The 21,166-nt window shown below is 38.9% G+C and overlaps 1 protein-coding gene across 1 annotated transcript in view; it reads left to right on the top strand.

Moving 5' to 3' along the window:
* Positions 1 to 13,859, top strand: part of FAM60A (family with sequence similarity 60, member A) — a 37,578-nt gene extending 23,719 nt beyond the window's left edge. The window contains exons 5-6 of the mRNA XM_006874748.1: positions 3,171 to 3,321; positions 13,671 to 13,859. Coding sequence (XP_006874810.1) covers positions 3,171 to 3,321; positions 13,671 to 13,830 — 311 coding nt within the window. The 3' untranslated portion in view covers positions 13,831 to 13,859. The remainder of the gene's footprint in view (positions 1 to 3,170; positions 3,322 to 13,670) is intronic.
* Positions 13,860 to 21,166: the final 7,307 nt, after the last annotated feature.

Genomic DNA, 21,166 nt, shown 5'->3' with positions numbered 1-21,166 from the left:
GCTCCGCGGGAGAAAGAGATGAGGCTTTCTACTCCCGTAAAGATTTACACCCTCGGAAACCCTGTACAGGGTCGCTATGGGTCGGAACCGACTCGAAAGCACTTAACAACAACAACAGTATATATATTAACAGAGTCTGTCAGTAAAAAGTCATTAGAACACATTACATTTTCCATAGTAACAACTGGAATGCATTAAATTTGTAAGATGTGTTTACAAGCTATACAAACTGATGATTGTTTTGCTAAACAATAGAAATGTTCTAATACAATAAATGATCCAGGATACATGACGTAATGTTATCTACATTTTGCTTTTGTGGTCTCAGATCTTTAGTATCAGTAAACTTCATGATTACATGAATATTTTGCTCATCTTCATATGGAGCTAAATAAAAATAATAGCAAATTTACTATTTCAAAGTTAGAAACAATGCATTTAAGTAAGGAGAAGCTGGGAGTTTTTATGTCTTTGTTGTTGTTAAGTGCCATTGAGTCGATTCCGACCCATAGCAACCCTGTATAATATTTCCGAGGAGCAGCTGGTGAGCCTGAACTGCCAACCTTGCAGTTCAAATGACTTTGCAGTCTGGCTCATTAACCCATAGCACCACACCAGGACTCCAAATGTAACTGTACCATAATAATAAATGCTCATAGGATTTTTTTGTTTTCTAAGCTCTCATCAGTTAACTTACTTAGCTTGAATACCTGTCTTTATTTAATTTCACCAAAATATACCGTAATTGGTATGAGAGTTAATAGTTACTATCTGTACCACAGGTAGTACAAAACTAGAAGTGGAAGAAAATAAAGACGATCTAGTCTCTTTCCATTTGCCTCTTACTCTTCCCATAATTAAAAAAAAATAAGAGCATTTTCAAAAGTGGATACTCGCTAGAGGTTTTGTTGTTTAGATACATAATTAGTCAATATACAATAAGAGAGAAGAGTCCTGGTGTGGTGCTTTGAGTTAATATATTGTACTGCCTACCTTGCTGTTCAAACTCACCAGCTGCTCTTTGGAAACCCTGTACAGGGTCAGTGTGGTTTGGAACCAACTCCATAGCACTTAACAATAAGAGAGAGGTCAGTAAAAATGATGAAGGTGAGGAGTACAAGTTACCTCATCTTACAACTCAGGTAGATACATAGATAGATAGACATGCAAGGTGAACAGACATGAGTGGATATAGGTTTGATAGAGGGTATTTCTACATTTGTATTTACTTAGGCTATAAAGTATTCCTCTTGATTTGTTGTTGTTACATGGCATTGAATTGGTACCGACTCATAGTGACCCTATGCACAACAGAATGAAACACTGCCCAGTCCTGCATCAACCTCACAATTGTTGTTATGCCTGAGCCCATTGCTGCTGCTACTGTGCTAATCCATCTTGTTTGGGGGTCTTCCTCTTTTTTTTTTTTTTTTTATCCAGCCCTTCACTTTACCAAATATGATACCCCTCTTCAGTGACTGGTGTCCCTCCTGGTAATATGTCTGAAGTATGAGATACGAAGTTTGGCCATCTTGGCTTCCAAGGAGCATTCTGGCTATACTTCTCCCAGCACAGATTTGTTTGTTCTTTTGGAAGTCCATGGTACTTACAATATTCTCCTCCAGCACCATAATTCAAATTCATCAATTCTTCTACGGTCTTTCTTATTGACTGTCAAATTTTCACAAACAGATAAGGTTATTGAAAATACCATGGATTGGGTCAACCACACCTTTGTCCTGAAACTGACATCTTTGCTCTTGAACACTTTAAAGAGGTCTTGTGTAGCAGATTTGCCTAATGCAATACATCATTTGATTTTTTTGACTGCTGCTTCCATGAGTGTTGATGGTTGATCTGAGCAAGTTAAAGTTTTTGACAACTTAAGTCTTCTCCATTTATGTGGATGTTGTTTATTGGTCCAGTGGTAAGGATTTTAGTTTTCTTGTCATGATGTTATTTATATGTCCAGTAGTGAGGATTTTTGCTTTCTTTCTATTGAGGTGTGCAACCCATGCTGAAGGCGGTGGTCTTTTATCTTCTTCAGTAAGTATTTTAAGTCCTCTTTGCTTTCAGCAAGAACCGGTTGTATCACCTGAGTATCACAGGTTGTTAATGAGTTTTTCTATAATCCTGATGCCATGATTTTCTTTCATATAGTCCAGATTCTTGGATTATTTTTCTCTGTTGATAGTGTCTCGCATAAATTGTAGACTTTCTTCACATTTGTTTTTGGGTTTTTTTCCTGACGATTTTTGTTTTGTTTTTCTAACTCTAGCTATACGCTGACTTTGTAGTGTCGTTCAGGAAGGTTCATGTAGCTTCAGAAACAGGGACGCTGTGTGAGGTGTCCTACCCCAGGCAGGCCAGGGTGTCACTGGCCACTAGGTTGGTAAGGGCAGAGACTGGCTGTGCCCTTGCCTTCAGGAGAATTGTACCCTCTAGTAGCCCACCTGTTGTGTGCCCACGGGCTGCTATGGTGTGAAGCACTCACAGAAGCTTAAGCTGACTGCACTGCACCACACCAGGCCAGTCCACAGGCTTTTGCTCTCTCTTGCTGCTCCTGTTCAGCTTGTTCCAGGTGGCACTCAGTCTACCTCTCCGTTGCATGTTGTGATACTCAGGGTTCCAGGTCACCGTTGGCATTTGTTTTACTTGGTCTCCCATGTCTTTGTTGCAGAGGGTTGGTTCAGTGCAACTGCTTACTATGTCATTTTGCTCTGGACGCTTCTTCAACTCTTTAATCTGGGATTTATGAGGCATAAACGAATCCAGGGACCTTAGCTTTAATGTCTTTTCTTGGGTTCCAAGGTACCCAACTATCTTCTTATCACTTTCCATAGTTTTGTTGTTTTTGTTACGTCCCATCGCATAATGAGCCTGTATAGGGGTTTCCGAGAAACAACTGGTGAGGTTGAAAGACTGCTGACCTTGCAGTTCTAATCTACTTTGCAGTCCAGCACATTAATCCACAGGGAAAACTATGTCTACTTTTCTTTTAAGCATAAGAATCTCATTCTTTTAGAAAAACGTTGGTATGGATATCTTCAAATACCCCTGTGAATAGAAAAAAATGTATATGTATTTTGCTAGCTTATTTGTAGTGTGTATGCTGAGGTTCAGATGTAATCACATACAATGAAATTGACTACTTTTTCTCTTTATTACAGACTCTGATGCTCACAGTACCACCTCAAGTGCCTCTCCAGCTCAGTCTCCTTGTTACAGCAACCAGTCAGATGATGGTTCAGATACAGAGATGGCTTCTGGCTCTAATAGAACACCAGTCTTTTCCTTTTTAGATCTTACATACTGGAAAAGGTAAAGAATGACAAATCTCTCTAACCAGCAAACCATCTTAATTACAGGCAACTATTTTCTTGCATCCTTAGCAGTTACGTGGCATTTGACAAACACAGCTGATAACATACGTAGTTCGTAGGTGGGTTAAGCAGGAATTTAGCAGAGTTAAAAAATAATTATTAGAATTTATTTAAAATCTAAAAATCACACCAGGGAACCTAAATTTCCTTCTTTGTTGTTGCTGTTGTTGTGTTAAGTGCTATCGAGTCAGTTCCGACCCGTAGAGACCCTGTATAGGATTTCCAAGAAGTATCTGGTGGGTTTTTACCACTGACCTTGCAGTTCAAGCTGACCTTATGGTCCAGCGCATTATCCTGCAGCACCACACCAGTGAAAGAAAAGTACAAACACTAGAATTACATATATGTATTTAAGCTTTTAAAAATGGCATTGTAAGAATACTTAGTGAGTGAAAGCTAAGTGAATGTGAATACCTCAAAGTCCACAGAGATGTAATAGACTAGGAAACAGAAAATACTGAAAGTTCATTAGGATTTTATAGTTCACAAACTTTAGAAAGCATAAAAATTTAAAAGCAAAGTAGGAAAAATAAAAACTTCATCCATAGAGATCATAGTAAATGATGGCATATAGAAAGACAGAAAAAATCCTTTAAGCCATGGGAGAAGAAAGACATTATTTTCAAAGAAACAAACATATAAAGCTTTCTAACATCAACAGAGACCCAGAAAAAGGACAGATTAATATCTTCAGTGGGCCAAGAGAAAATCACTTTCACTGTAAAATTACATGTTATGGATCAGTGTGTAGAAAAAGACATTTTGACTTTTAAAATATTTTCTTTGTTTGATATGTGAAACAGGACCTCACCCCCACCTCCACCTAAAGAAAACCTATAGGCAGAAAAGCCCAGATTGAAATTCAGAGAAGAAAGACAAGAAAGCAGTGAATATTTGGTAAAGTTAAATCTGTCTAAAATGACAGCAGGTGTGTTAGCAGAGAAAGAATTAGGTAACAACGATAACCTGAGTTGAGATGGTGACGTGATAGGAGTCAGAGTGTCCTAATACCCTTCAATACTTTCTTAATGACTTTACACTTGGTAAATTAACCATGTGTAACACTAAAAATGTTAGGGAAACCACTGAAAGAGTAGATTAAACTCTGGTAACGTAGTGGTTACGAATCGGGCTGCGAAACTTAAGGTCAGCGGTTTGAAACTACCAGCCGCTCCGCGGGAGAAAGATGCGTTCTACTCCCGTAAAGATTTACACCCTCGGAAACCCTGTACAGGGTCACTATGGGTCGGAACCGACTCGACGGCACTTAACAACAACAACAACGACACTAAAAATTTTAGGGTAACCACTGAAAGAGTAGATTAAACTTGAATAGAATGAACATAAATACTCAATCCAAAAGATGGCAGTAAAGGAGAATAAAGATATATGAGAGAATATAGAAATATGGTACAAATAAATTATGCCAGAAATAAACCTTACACGATCAGGAATCACAGTAAATGTGAACAGTAATGTCTCCAGCTAGAAGGCCAAAGGTTGGATAATCAAAACAGCTGTTTTTTGTTTACACAAGGTAAAATATAAAGTTTTTAAAGAAAAGGATGGGAATAAATATATATAGCTATCAAAAACAATTACCTGAAAGAAGTTCACATAGATTTAATCTGAATGGACACAATACATTTTAAGTTAAGAAAGGGTTACTAGAATAGAAGTAAGTTACTCTGGTTGGTGGTTATGTGCTGCGGAGTCGGTTCCGACTCATAGCGATCCTGTACAGGCTTTTTGAGGCTGTAACTCTTTCCTGTGGAACAGCTGGTAGTTTCGAACTGCTTATTTACAAGGAAGTTTAAACATTTTTAAACTTCTCTGTATTTAACAAAAACTTCAAAAATAAAGCTTAAACTATTGGCATAATATGAAAAAATTGTCAAATGAACTACTATAGGTTTTTTATTTTAAACATCACAAAAACATCAAGTGGGCAAATCAGTAGGGCCATAGGAGTGATTGGACAACACAACAGTTCATAGGCTTGATCTCATGTCCACACAGCTCTGTGACTTATCATTGTCTCTTTTTTGAACGTTTATATTGTGCTTTAAGGAGCTCTGGTAGCATAGTGGTTACGAACCGGGCTGCGAACCTCGTGGTCAGCAGTTCAAAACTACCAGCTGTTCTGTGGGAGAAAGATGGGGCTTTCTACTCCCGTAAAGATTTACAGCCTCAGAAACCCTGTACAGGGTCGCTATGAGTCGGAACCGACTCCACGGCACATAACAACAATAACATTGTGCTTTAGGTGAAAGTTTGCATAACATATTAGTTTTTCAATCAATAATTCATACACAAATTGTTCCATGACATTGGTAACAACTCCCACAATGTGTCAACAACACTCCCCTTTTCCCTTTTGCTCTTTGGGTTCCACATTTTCATTCCTCCCTTTATACTCTATGTTCCTGCCTTCTCATCTTTGGTTTAGCCTATGTTGCCCATTTGGTTTCATAGTTGATTGTTCTAAGGAGCACGTTCTTGTGTGTTGTTTATGTTGTTGCTAAGTGCTGTTGATTACAACACGTAGTGACCCTATAAAGGGTTTCCAAGGAGCAGCCATTGGGCTTGAACTGACTGACTTTGTGGTTCACAGTCCCAGTGCTTATCTTACAGTGTCACAATAAGCCTGTCTTTTAATTGGCTGAAAGTTGTCCTTTGAGAGTGTTTTCAGTTTCAAATTAGATGGTTGTGTTAGGGTAGTAGTTTTAGGATTCCTCCAGTTTCTTTCAGTCTTTTTTCTTTTTTTAAAACTTTCTTCTTTTTTCACCCACTATACTGGGACCTTCTGTTATGCTCCTGGCAGAGTGGTCACTAGTGGTCTTCAGTTACAAGAGGTTGTGGTTCATATGGGTCATTAGTGCATTGGACTAGTTGTTTCCTTGAGACTTGGTTTTTCTTTGTTATCCTATGGCAGGAAGAAACCAAGAATTGTTTCTTAGATGGTTGCGTTCAAGCTTTTGAAGGCCCAGATGCCACTCATCAGAATAGGTTGTAGAACACTGTGTGAAGTGTTTTTGCCAATTGAACTACTTGTCCACCGAGACTATGGCTCTTAGCCTTCAAGTTCAGTAGTCAGTCCTGGTGTGTAGAAGCTAAACTGCCCTCTGTGTGCTCTGTCTTATATCTGTGTGTTGTGTGCTGTTGAGTTGGTTCTGAGTCATAGTGACCCTGTATAGCAGGGGTGGGGAACCTTTTATCTGTCAAACATCATCTGTGGGCCATACAAAATTACCAACTTAAAAATTAGCCTGCTATATAATTTAGTTAAGTCACCCCTAGTGTGATGGCTGAAACTGTGGTTGCCTTGGCAGAGCCAGATCAAATTATTTCGAGGTCTTATGTAGCCCGTGGGCTGGACGTTCCCCACCTGTGCTGTTATATTTGGTTTCCAAGACTGTAAATCTTTGTAGGAACAGAAAGCCTTATCTGTCTCCCACATTAGGTACACACACACACACACACAATATGAATATGCATAAAAATTTGTAAAGGCTACATGAATGCTCATGTACATATGTAAATACACATACGTAGAATATGAGTATACATGTAGTACTTAAAATTTGTATGTAGAAATATTCACAGCCATACATACATATGTTTACAGTTGATGTTCCTCACCTATTTAGTGTACATATGACAGGACTTGGATAAGTTTGTGAAAAAACGGCATTAAAAGATACTGGAAGCCCCTCAAATTTACCTGTGTATCTACTTATCAATTATTGTTTGTTATTACTGTTGTTTCAGTGTTGTACTTGTATATATTATTACATTTAAAATGTTGTTTTTAAAGTACCATCTAATTGGTCCCGTCCCATAGTGACCCTATAGAGATTTGAACCACTGATATTGAGGTTCAAAGGACCTTGCAGTCCAGCACATTAACCCACAGCACTATACCAGGACTCCTATTATACTGACTTTTCCTTATATCACCCTACTTCACCCTAATTAACACTCTTTTGTATGGTCAACTAAGTGATTTTTCTCTCACTCTTTCCTTCCATTTCTGGTATCCATCAAGGAATGTTTCTTTTTATGTGTGAACCTGTTCTTGACTTTATAATAGTGGTCGTATGCAATATTTATCATTTGTGATGGACATTGAGGTTGTTTCCATCTTGTTATTGTGAATAATCCTGTGATGAACATGGGTGTGCCAATGTCTATTTATGTCATTGCTCTTAGTTCTTTAGGATATACCTAGAGTGAGGTTTCTGACTTACATGGTGATCTTTTTTTTTTTTTTTTTGAGGACGAGCCATACATACTATTTCCCATAATGGTTGTACCATTTCACAGTCCTATCAGCAATGTATAAGAAGCCCAGTCTCACCACAGTTTTGCCACCATTTGGTTTACATTTTTAAAAACTTATTATTACATTAGTAATGATGTCTGTGGAGCAAGGTTGTGTGTCTCATTATAGTTTTCATTTGTGTCTCTCTGATGGTGTGGATAAGGATCTCTGGTAGTGTAGTGGTTATGAATCAGGCGGCTAATCTCATAGTCAGCAGTTCAAAGCTACTAGCTGTTCTGTGGGAGAAAGATGAGGCTTTCTGCTCCCGTAAAGATTTAAAAGATTTACAGCCTTGGAAGCCCTGTATAGGGTCACTATGAGTCGGAACTGACTCCATGGCACTTAACAAAAATAACAACAATGGTGTGGATAAACACAAACCACAAGGTCAATTTAAACCTCAAGATCGGTCATTCATACTTACCAGTGACTCCTTAGAAATCCTATATTGTGGGTTTTTTAAGTGCCATGGAGTCTGTTTCGACTCATAACGATCCTGGATAGTGTTTTTCAAGGAGCTGGTGGATTTGAACAGCCGACCTTGTGGTTATAGAAGTCCAGTGCTAATCTTACAGCACACCACCAGGAGTCTGGAAATCCTATACAGGGTCACTATCTATGAGCCGGAAGCAACAACAAAGCCTAATGATTGTCGTCATCCACATGCGCTTGTTGTTGTTGCTAAGTGCCATGTTGTTTCATAGCAACCCTGTGCATGGTTTCCAAGGAGTGGCTAGTGTTTTGAACTACCAATCTTGTGGTTAGCAGTCCAATGCTTACCCTGTAGCACTACACCAGCACACTGTTAGACACACTGGTTAGACACTTCAGTGTCTTATTTGTCCATTTGTGTCTGGCTGTTACCTTTTGAGCTCTTAGCTCTCTCTGCCCAAAATAGAATTAACACAAAGATAATAGAGAAATCCCATGTGTTTGTAAGTTAAGGAATTTTGGGATCTATGAAGAAATAATAGAAATTAGAAAACATTTCTTACTAGGTAATATCACAGATCAAAATGTGTATGATAAAGCTGTATAGCTTTTAATAATTAACAACAAAAGGAAAGGAGGCTGAAATGTATTCAACTTAAGGTTGATAAAGACCAATAGGCTGATAAAATAAAAGCAAAGAAATAATAAAGATATAAATGGAAATAAATAGAAGAGAAAACTAATATGCAGAAGAGCATTAATAAAGCTAAGAGTTGATTCTTGAAAAGGATCTATCTGATGAAAAGCATCGCTGCTGTTTGTAGTCAAGTGGACTCTGACTCATAGTAACCCTGTAGACAAAGTAGAAAAACTCCATGGGGTTTCCTAGGCTCTAATCTTAACGGAAAGTCACAGGTTGGTTTGAAACCCACAGACTTTTTGATAAAAACAAGCTAAGTGCTTAACCATTGTGGTACCAAGATTCCTTAAAAAAAAACAAAAAACACAACATATTACTATAGGTTAAAGGGCATAACAAAAAGAGATGTTACACACAAATCTTAGGAAAGAAGAAGCCCTCTTAAAACTTCAGATAAACCAGAAATTTAAAAGATAATAGGTATTATAAACAACTGTGTGCCAACAAACTTAGCCATATAGATGAGGCTGGGTATATACTACTAGAACAAACAACTTATCAAAGCTGTCTCAAAAACACAGAAAATTTGAATAATTATAACAAAAGAATTTGTTTCAGTTATTAAAAATCTGCCCTCAAAGAGATCTAGGTCCAGAGAGGCAAGTTTATTAAACATTTCAGGAAAATATTTACTGTGATCTTACATTGAGGTCAAGATAAGAGGTCCTGTACCCCAAGCGTTTTATCTCATTGACCCTCTATAAAGCAAACTCACTACCATCTCCTCCATTATGACTCAGAGTGACTGTAGGACAGAGTAGAACTGCCCCATAGGATTTTCATGTGTCACTGCCTCGAGGATAAGCATTCAGACATAACCTCAGTTAGAACCACAGGGTTGGCTGTTCAAACACACTAGCAACTAGCCACTCCTTAGAAACCCTATACAGTGTTGATAAGAGTTAGAACTGGCACTTGACAACAACGGTAATATTTATGGAAGTAGATTGTCCCCTAGGGAGTGGATGGAGGGTTGGCAGCAGAGCTGACTGGGTCACTAGGAATCTTTTAGTCCTCTATGTTGTTAACGAGTAAAAGTGTCATCAAGATGGCTATAACTTATAACAACCCTATATAGGGTTTCTGAGGAGTGGCTGGTGAGTTTGAACTGCTGACTATGTGATTACCAGTCCAGTGCTTAACCTACAGAGCTATACAAGAACTCCTAGACACTCTACTGTTGTTGCTAACTGCTGTCGAGTCGGTTCCAACTCAAAGCAACCCTATATAGGGTTTCCGAGGAGCAGCTGGTGGGTTTGAAACTACCACTCTTGTGGTTCACAGTCCAGTGATGATCCTGGAACCCAGACATACTATGTATGGTGGTGGTGTGCCATGGAGTCGGTTCCAACTCATAGTGACCCGCATAGGGTGTCTAAAGCTGTAAATCTTTACCGGATCAAAAAGGTGCATCTTTCGCCATGGAACAGCTGGTAGTTTCAAACTACTGACCTTAAGGTTAGCAGACTGACTTTTAACCATTAAGATACCAGAGCTCCTTAGACACACTATCGAGAGGGAAGAAAATAACCTATCATCTTAGTGGTACGGAGACAGTGTTTGATAAATTTGAACATCTTTCAAGATTTAAAAGATAATAAAATAGAAAGGAACTTCCTTACCTAGATAATAGGTGTGGCATTATCGCTTCAGCACTAGACTGCAAACTATAAGGTTGGCAGTTCAAATCTACCAGCTGTTCTTTGGAAACCCTATCTATATAGGGTCGCTATGAGTCAGAACCAACTTGACGGCGCTTAACGACATAAAGTACAAAGTTATACTCTTGTTACATATAATGAGGTAATTTTCACTAAGATCGAGAACAAATACAGAGTGTTGTCATAGACAGTCCCATGATTGTAGTCACCATTACCAGTGTGGTAGTGATAATTGTGGTGGTAAACACTGAGAACATTGCTTAATACTATCTACTTTATTGAACACTCTGTTGTTGCTAAGTGCTTTCGAGTCGATTCTGACCCATAAAGGACCCTGTATAGGGTTTCCAAGGAGCAACGGGTGAGTTTGAACCCCCGACCTCACAGTTCAAAGCAACTTTGCATTCCAGTGCATTAACCCACAGTGTCACACCAGGACTTCAGTGAACACTATAGTTGTCATATATAATTGAATCCGTATGAGGCATTATAAGAAATAGAGGTAAAAAGAGGAAGGTATTTGCTAAGGGCACCCACTTAAGTGGGAGTGCAGTGGGGAGTGCAGTGGTTCTGTAGCATACACAATGGACTGCAAAGCAGTTGGGAGTCCACCAGCCACTCCGGGGAGAAAAACAAGGCTTTCTGCACCAGCAAAGATTTAGAGCCATGGAAACCCTAATCCAGGGTCACTGAGTTCTAACTGATAACACACTAAGCATTACAAGTCCTTTGTGAAGAAAAATTTAAAATTGTAAAATACTAGTAGACAATAATTAAAAAGACCAGATCAAGGTAAATTATGAAGATGATCGCTTTTCATTATTTTATAAATTCAGGATAATTACAGTCAAAATCTCAGCATATAATTGGAACTTGACAATACAGTTTTAAAGTTTATGTGCAAAAGCAGAGAGTCCAAAATAGGAATTTATTTCTAGAAAAACAGGGAAAATGTGAGTGTACTTGCCCCAAGAGAAATCAAGACATAACAATGGTTGATACAGTATATTTTTGGAATAGAAGTAGAAAAATGGAAGAGAGCCCAGAAGCAAGGCCTTGCATTTATGGAGAGTTGGAGATCAGTCAGTAAAAGTGGACTCTGGAGTAAATGTTTCTAGGATATTAGAAACAACATGTTTATCCATGTGGAACGTTTTTGCTAGAATCCGTATGTGGGCAACATATTAAAAAAAATCCATTGCAGGTGCATTAAAGTAGAAATAAAGTCTTTATGACTTTGGAATGGGAAAGGATTTTTTATGACATAAAAGACCAAGTTTAAGTATATTAAAATTTAATCAGTGGCACCATAAACAGCAAAATATATTCATCTTCAACAAAAGGTTAATGTCTGGAGTACACAAAAAATGACAAAGAAAGAAAAAGCCCAATAGAGAGTAAGTTACTGCATAAAAGATAATCTGAACAGTCTATTAAATGAAAATATGTTCTTTTTTTATAATCAAGGATAAACAAATTGAAATCTCACTGAGATGCCATTTTACACAGACTAGATTGGCCTACACTGGTTTCCAAGTTGTTGGAGAGGAAATGAGTGCAAACCACATTGATAAATGACATCTTCAGATAAAGGTGAAAATGTTCCCATGCTCTATTCCAGCAATAAAACTTAGGGAATGGCTACCTTTACACCTGTGCCCTGAAATGGAGAGCAATGTTTGTAATGGCAAAATACTGTCCACTGATATGAGTTGATTTACTATATTGTATATTTTTATAGTTGCTATTTGTTGTCAAGTTCCACTGAATTGGTTCTTACTCATAGCTACTTTATATAGGGCTTCCAATGATCAACTGGTGGATTTGAACTGCCAGCTTTCTGGTTGTCAATCCAGTGTACGATGCCACACCAGAATTCCATTTATATAGTTAGGTGCTGTCGAGTCAGTTCTGATTCAGTGACCCTGTATAGGGTGTTCAAGGAGCAACTGGTTGGTTTGCTTACCGTACAGCACTACTCTTGTTGTTAAGTGCCGTGGAGTTGGTTCCGACCCATAGCGACCCTGAAAACGGTTTCCAAGGCTGTAAATCTTTAAAGGAGCAGAAAGCCTCATCTTTCTCCTGTGGAGCAGCTGGTCGTTTTGAACTGCTAACCTTGCGGTTCGCAGCCTGATTCGTAACCAGTACGCTACCATTTATACAGTTGTTTTTTTTTAAGTGCCCTCAAGTTGGTTCTGACTCATAGTGACCCTGTATAGGGTTTCCAAGGAATGGCTGATAAATTTGAACCGCTGATCTTGTGGTTCAAACCGAACTTGTGGTCCAGTGCTTTATCCCACAGCCCCACACCAAAACTCCCATTATACAGTTGTTGTTGTTATGTGCCTTGGAGTCAGTTCCGACTCATAGCGACCCTGTACAGGGTTTCCAAGGCTGTAAATCTTTACGGGAGCAGAAAGCCTCATCTTTCTGCCGCAGAACAGCTAGGGTAATGTGCTGGACTGCACATTTTCAACCACAGGGTCAACAGTTCAAGCTCATTGGCTGCTCCTTGGAAACCCTGTACAGGGTTGCTATGCGTCAAAACCACTCAATGACACTTAACAACAACATATATACACACAAACATATATAAAAGTTAGAATTTATATGATGTATGTTTAAAATACATAATAATGGAGACATGATGGGCACAAGACATACGGTATTATGTGTATATGTTTGTGTTGATAATTAAGCAATGTGTTTACAGATGCAAATGTAATAAAACCATTAAATATATACATTTAAAAGGGAGTGGCATACCTAAAGATCTGGGACAAGGAATAGAGTGAGTGGGATGAGATTGAGGAAAGGCATTCAGGGGGACTCCGTAGGAAATGGTAATGTTTTTTTCTTAGAGATTGTAATTTTTTTTTTTTTTTTTTTGATATGACCTTTAATATTGTTTCTCAGAAATGTCATCTTCCCCTTTAATAGTTGATAAAATTCCAGCATGGCCTTTTAGTGAGCTGGGTAATTTCCATTACCTAACTAATCCGGGTCACTTTAGTAACCCATTTGTTTGAAATGTACTGAGATTGTGGAAGTAAACCCTTTTTAACATGTTGTTCTACTCATAATCAGATTTGCTTTTTTTTTTCTTTTTTCTTTTGATTCCTGGTTTTTCTGCCTTACTAATTTCTTTTCGTCTCTGTTTTATCACTTAGACAGAAAATATGTTGTGGGATTATCTATAAAGGCCGCTTTGGGGAAGTCCTCATCGACACGCATCTATTCAAGCCTTGCTGCAGCAATAAGAAAACAGTTGCTGAGAAGCCAGAGGAGCCGGGGCCAGAGCCCCTCCCCATCTCCACTCAGGAGTGGTGACTGAGCTTTATGTAGAAGGGGAACAAAAAGAGTTTAAAGTTTGGAAAGACACAACAAAGTAACCCTCCTATTCTAACTTGGATACTTGCTATTCTGCCAAAAGACAATATGTAGAATGGTTTTGAATGGGTTATTTTTCTCCCCAGTTCCACAAACTTTGAAGCCAGTATCTATCTAGTTCATACACAGAAAAGTGTACATATAATATTTAAGATGCTGAGTATTTCATAGGAGAGCTGAATGCTGCTGTAAAGTGCTCTTTAAGTCTTTTTTTTAATCCCCTTCTAATGAATGAAAAGGGGAGTTTCAGGGGACAGATGGGATTTTGTTGTATGATAAGCTGTATGTAGTTTTAGTCTTTCTATATTGAGAAGCAGTGGTTGGGGCATTTTTAAAGATGGCTGGCTACACTTGTTTTCCCTCATAATAATAAATTTGTTGTAACTCAGTAACATGGACTTGCCCCTAGAGGTGTTTGTTAAATAATTTTGAAATATTAAGGTCTTGCCAACATTCTGAAGATTCAAGCCTATACTACTGAAATAATAAGCAGAACAGACTAAGGTTTTAGGAGTAGAAAGTAATGACTAAATATACAGAGAGGTAATTTGACTGTATATGTTGTATCCAGTTTTACCTCTCTCCGTATTAATATTTGATAAAGATTTTATTTATATGAAACTTTCTAAAACAGAATCAAAGCTTCTCTTGGGAAAATGACAAGTTTTTAGGATAACCAATCCTAAATTGGTACCAAAGCATTACTACATGATGGAGAACAAACACACACACACTATTAAAAACGGTTAAATGATCTGGAAAATAAAATGTGCAAGCCTACAAGATGGTATAAAACAAAGGTGAATGCTTCTTGGGGTGCATTTCTTAGAGGGTTTGCTGAGTGTGTAAATAGTTAACTTTTGCTTGCGTTATATGACTGTTTGGTGACTTCATTGAAAATCTGCACAATTCAGTTTTAGCTCTGGATTACTTCAGTTGACCTTTGTGAAGGTTTTATCTGTGTAGAGTGGGTGTTTGATTTGCTTTGACCGTCTTGGGTTTTTTGTTTTTTCTTCACTCTGTATTTAAAGTAAAATTCTCCTAAGAGAAAAGAGGTGAGGTGTATGTCAATGCTGAGTGGGATGCTGTTGTTTGGCTCCTCTTAGTCAAGCTGTTTAAACACAGATTTTGATTTTAAAAAAAAATCTGAATGAATCACTTCAATTCCAAAATCTGAATGAAAGGCCTCTCACTTGAACCCCAAACCAAAGTACTCTCATTGCCTCTTTTCTGAAAGTTCAGGAAAAACTATCACCAGTTAAGAGTTTGTGATTGACGGAGGAGCATTTTGCCTACCATAATAGTAACAGTATGCAGTGCTTATTTTTAAAACTGGATTTAAAAAATTGGATAGTATAAATATCAATAAGGAGTGAGACGATTTTTATGGACATTCTATAGTTTTATAGTTCTAAGCTGAAGTTTTTATATTTCTTCTTTTTGTGGCAAAAAACCTCCATGCTACATACCACCATATGCACAGATTGCATAGTGAGTTGGGTGGCTCTCTCCCACAGCCTTTGAGGTGTATTACAAGAGTCCCAGCCTTACCATCTTCCTTCTGAGTTGTATTTGAAATGGTTTCTTTTCTCTCTTTCTCTCTTATTTTGTTTTGTACATTTGGCTGCAGTTTTGGTGGTAGACTATACTATAATATGGATCATCTCTACGTCTGTATTTATTTATTTATTACTAGACCTCAACCACAGTCTTCTTTTCCCCTTCCACCTCTCTTTGCCTGTAGGGTTACTGTATGTAGTTATGCACTTTGTATTAATATATTAGAAATCTAAAATCTGTTTTGTACTTTTTATACTGTTGGATACTTATAATCAAAACTTTTACTAGGGTATTGAATAAATTTAGTCTTATTAGAAAATAAAAGGCTTTTTGTGGCTTTGTTTGAAAGGTCTTCTCTGATTAAGAATAACTTGCTATGTTTTTGACCTTCACAGATACTCGGTGTTGTTAGCTGCCGTTGAGTCATCTCCTCATTCTCGGCTGCCCCGTGCACTCACAGTGAATCTAAATGGTGCCGGGACGTTTGTGATCCATAGTAGTTTCATTAGCTGGGTTTTTGAAAGTAGATCACCAGGCCTTTGTTCCTAGTCCATCTTACTCTGGAAACTTTGCTAAAACTTTAGCAACACTCAGACTGCCAGTGGCAGACTGCCATTTGGGTGATGGCTATCCATCAGGTACATTGGATGGAAATTGAACCTTGATATCCTGCATGGAAAGCCCTGGTGTGGTGCTATAGATAATTGGACTGGCTGCAAAGTCAGCAGTTCAAACCCACCAGCTGCTCTCAGAAACCCTATACAGATCTGCTATACGTTGGAATAGACTCCATGGCACACAACAACAATATATACTGCATTGTTGTAAAGTGCCATGGAATCTGTTTCGATTCATAGCAACCCTAGCATACCTTGCATGGAAGGCAAGAATTCTACACTGTACTCTACCAATGAATGACCAATCTCATTATTCAATGTGTAAGCCTGATAAGCCAAGGGGAGAAATAACCTTTACGAAGAAATAAAGACTTAACAATAAAAGATATTTTAACTATCATGCACAGTAATTAGGATTAATGCGCTGGACTGCAAAGTCGGTTTGAACTGCAAGGTGGCAGTTCAAACTCAACCAGCCACTCCTTGGAAACCCGATACAGGGTCGCTATGGGTTGGAACCACTTTGATGGCACTTAAACAAGAAGATGAATTTAAGAACAAAATGTCCCAAATATTTTAATTTGTTTGATGTGGTTTCTTTGTGTCTGATGGATATTTAAAGGAAATATGGAAGCACTGTTGAGAATTTTAAAAGTTGGTTCTAGGGAAAGGCAAATTTTTACATTAGGGGCCAGACTTGAATTCTTTAGTTCCTGGCTTTGCCCCTTCTTAGTCAATTGAGACAGGTTGGCCTTTGTGAACCTCCTTTCTTATTCTGTACAAAACATTGATCCCCACTATGTCACAGAACTGTGAAGAAGCCAAGCAACATAAAATAAGTATCAAAAAGCTTTTTAAAACAAATTACTTTATTACCCTGAGAAAGGTTGATCAAGTGAGCCAAACATTTATACTACTGTTAAGTACCATATCAAGTTGGTTCCAACCCATAGCGACCCTGTATAGGGAGGGTTTCTGAGAAGTGGCTGGTGAGCTTGAACCAGCTGACATTGCAGTTCAAGATGACTTTTCAGCCTAGCACATTAATCTACAGCACCACACCAGGACTCCTAAATCTTTATAGCAGCAGAAAGCCTCATCTTTCTCATGGGGAACAGCTGGTAGTTTTGGACTGCTGACCTTGAGGTTAGCAGCCCAACTCATACTACACTACTAGTAAACTATAAAGTGCTATCGATCCCATGTAAACTATCACATAATTCACAATAAAACATTAAAAAAAAAAAGTGCTATTGAGTCGATTCCAATCCATAGCGGTCCTGTATAGTGTTTCCAAGGAGCAGCTGGTGAGCTTGAACCATTGACCTTGGAGTTCAAACAACTTTGCAGTCTGATGCATTAGCCCACAGTGTCACACCATACTATGGTTATGTGACATGGAGTCGGTTCCAACTCATAGTGACCCTGTACAGGGTTTCCGAGGCTGTGAATCTTGACAGGAGCAGAAAGCCCCATCTTCCGCACACCGTACTATTGTGAAGTGCCGTCAAGTCTGTTCCAACCCTTAGCGACCCTGTATAGGGTTTCTGAGGAGCAGCCGATGAGTTTGAACCACCAACCTCGCAGTTCAAACGGCTTTGCAACCTGATGCATTAGCCCACAGCACCACACCAGGTTTATTAGTAGGTTTTAAATTTGCTTTGGGATAGTTGGAAGTGATTTTTCTAGCACCTTGTCTAAACCTCCAACCTTACTCTCCTGTTAATTTCGATTTTCCAGGATTATAAATCATTACAGAGCAGACAGCCTCATCTTTTTCTGCAAATTAGTTGGTGGGTTCAAACTACCAACCTTGCAATTAACAGCCTAATGCCTAACCCACAGGGCCACCAGAGCTTGCATCTAGTCTGTTGTTAAGTGCCATCGAGTCGGTTGCAACCCATAGTGACCCTGTACAGGGTTTCCGAGGGTGTAGATCTTTCCTAGCTGCTATAAAATCATCAAATTTAACAGGATAGGGGAAAGATGACAGCACCTCCATCTACTGCTACATAACAAATTGTTACAACACAAATTTATTGTTTTAAAAGCTATGGAGTATGGGCACCACTTAGCTGGGACCACTGCACAAGGCTGCAGTGATGCAGTTTGGCTGCATTCTCATCAGGAGAATGAGAGGACTTTGCCTCAAGCTATCAGGTTATGGCTGAATTTATTCCTTTTTGGCTATAGAACTATGATCTCCAATTGCTTCATGACTCTTGGAGGCTGCCCTCAGTTCCTTGCCATTTGGGTTTCTCAATATGGCTACTTATTAAGAGAACAGGTAGTCTCTAGAACCGCCTTAGATGGAGCCTTAGAGCATATTCAAGTGGAGGTGATAACAGAAATGCAAGAAGGTGAAGACCAAGAGGTAGAGAAGTGGGGATCATATGAGAGACTACCATAATGTCTACGGTAGCATTATGATTTTTTAAAAAACCTGAATCTCTTGAAATTGAGCTGTTTTTGTTTTTTTTTTTTAATACAATTTAAATGCTTTGTATGTTGTTAAGAGCCATCAAGTCAGTTCCGACCCATGGAACCACTAACCTTGCAGTTCAAATGGCTTTGCAGTCTGAAGCATTAACACAGCGCCACACCAGGACTCCAAATGCTTTGTATAGCAAGTGAAAAGACTCCTGCTTCCCCCATTATGAAGTGCCATAGAGTAAGTCCTGACTCACAGCAACCCTGTAAAGAGTTTTTGAGGAGCAGTTGGGGGGTTTGAACTGCTGAACTTGTGGTTGACAGTTCGTATCCTACAGTAACCCTACAAAGTAAATTATAAACACAAATCCATACCACCAGGTAAGTGGATGTGCAAAGGATTAAGTACTTGAGGAAAAAAAAAACAAACTTTTCTGATGAAGTCTGCTCTCTCTACTGGACCTTTTACCTACCATAGTAGTTTGTCTCCCTTAATACTCTATGGAACCTCTTAAGGGTGTTTACTTCCCTTCTTAGGCTGAAAATTAGAGGCAAAATTACCTTTGTAAAGATTTATCTTTATTTTTGAATGTTAGTTGAATTTTGTTTCTTATTTTGATGATGTCCAGTGTACATACTCTGCAGTTTTTCATGGAGAAAACAGTTGAAGTTATTTAATAAAATAACAATATTCTAAGAATTAATCAGAGCAGCCAGAATTTAGCTGCTTGTTCTACAACGAAGAATTACAGGTATCCAGGGAGCCTCTCTTGTTTAAGTCCCTAGAACAGTTTTCTCTTGCCTCAGATTTAGCATTGTGGTGCTCAGGCTGTCATTTTTGTGATGTTCAGTGAACTGGAAAGGGAGACAACCACGTTGGATCAAAGATGATTTCACAGCCTTGTGTTCTTAAAGAAAGGAAATAGGAGGGTTCTGTGTAACAATTTCTCAGGCTCTGGAGTCTGGTGACTCATTGTAATTGTGAGAATGCTTTAGGTATCAAATGCCTTATACCCTGGTTGGGAACTACTTGTTATTGTATGCTGAGTAGGGGGCACTTGGGCATATTTGCAGGCTTCAGCATAAAAGAACTTAATCGGTTTAGAGAGAGCTAGATTTTGTCAAAGCCTGTGCTTTGTTTCAGTGTCTGAAAAGGGGTAAAAAGTAATTTATTCTGTTTAAGAACTGCTCTTCACTTCCTGTAACTTACTTACATTAGCCTAACCCTGCCCAGGTATTGGGTTTTTGCAACTGCAATAAAGAGTGGCTGTTTTAATTTACATTTATACTCATCTCAAAAAGCAAGCACGAAAACCTAAATATTCTTCAAGTCAAATAGAAACCTGAACAATTATGTTATTTTTTGTTTTTGGCTGTTTTTTAAAATTTTTTTTTTATTTAAGCAGAGCAGTGCATGCTTCGCATCCGGCTACATTTATGATCCACTACAATGTTGATTCTGGTCCCACTACAAGGGGTCCCCAGCCTTCATTTATTCATATAGCGTCTTCACAACACTTGATAAAATAGTTTCTACCTCAAAGTTTCCTTGATTGGTAACACCTTCATTTCCCGGTCTTCCTCTTCCCTCGTCAGCCTAGGTTTTATGCTTGGCCTTTTCCCCAGAAGACTGTCTCCACTCCCATGACCCCAAGTATGTAAAATATACAGATTTCTCCCAAATCAAACGCTAGAGTTTTATATCAGAATGCTGACAAGAAATGAATGACGTACTCAAATAGGATAATTTGAGGAAAGGACTTTTGACAAAGTTTTCTGTTGTCAGGTGCTGTTGAGTCAGTACTGACTCTGCGACCTGGATAGGAATTCTGAGGAGTGACTAGTAGGTTAGCTGTCCAGTGCGTATCCCACAGTGCCACATCAGGATTGTAGTGTATGAGAAAACCTCAAGGAAGAGTGAAATCCCTGATGCTAATAGCACTGTTATGTTATTAAGTGCTGTCAAGTCGGTTCTGACCCATAGCGACCCTATATAGGGTTTCTGAGGAACAGCTGGTGAGCCTGAACCACCGACCTTGTAGTTCAAAGCAACTTTGCAGTCCAGCGTATTAAACCACAGCACCACATCAGGACTCCACTAATAGCATTGTTGTTAAGTGCCGTCGAGTCTATTCTGATCCATGTTGTTGTTGTCAGGTGCCATCGAGTCAGAACCGACTCATAGCGACCCCATGCACAGCAGAACGAAACAATGTCCGATCCTGGGCCAACCCCACCACCCCTGCCACATTTGACGCCATCAATGATGCCACCTGGCTGATCCATCTCGTTGGGTGTCTTCCTCTGACCCTCCATCTTACCCAGCATGACATCCTTCTCCAGCGACTGTTCCCTCCTGACAATATGTCCAAAGTATGAGAGACAAAGCTTAGCCATCCTGGCCTCTAAGGAGCACTCTGGCTGCACTTCTTCCAAAACAGATCTATTGGTTCTTTAGTCCGAAGAGCAGCTGGTGAGCTTAAACTGCGGACCTTGCTGTTCACACGGCTTTGCAATCTGGCGCATTAACCCAGAGCACCACACCAGGACCCCACTAATAGCATTGTTGTTGCTGTTGTTAAGTGCTGTCGAGTCAGTTCTGACCCATAGCCACCCTGTATAAGGTTTCAGAGGAGCTGCTGGTGAACTTGAACCTCTTACCTTGCAAT

This window comes from Chrysochloris asiatica, unplaced genomic scaffold (assembly GCF_000296735.1).
Source record: "Chrysochloris asiatica unplaced genomic scaffold, ChrAsi1.0 scaffold00299, whole genome shotgun sequence".
Taxonomy (NCBI): Eukaryota; Metazoa; Chordata; class Mammalia; order Afrosoricida; family Chrysochloridae; genus Chrysochloris; species Chrysochloris asiatica.
This window is presented reverse-complemented; position numbering and strand designations above follow the sequence as displayed.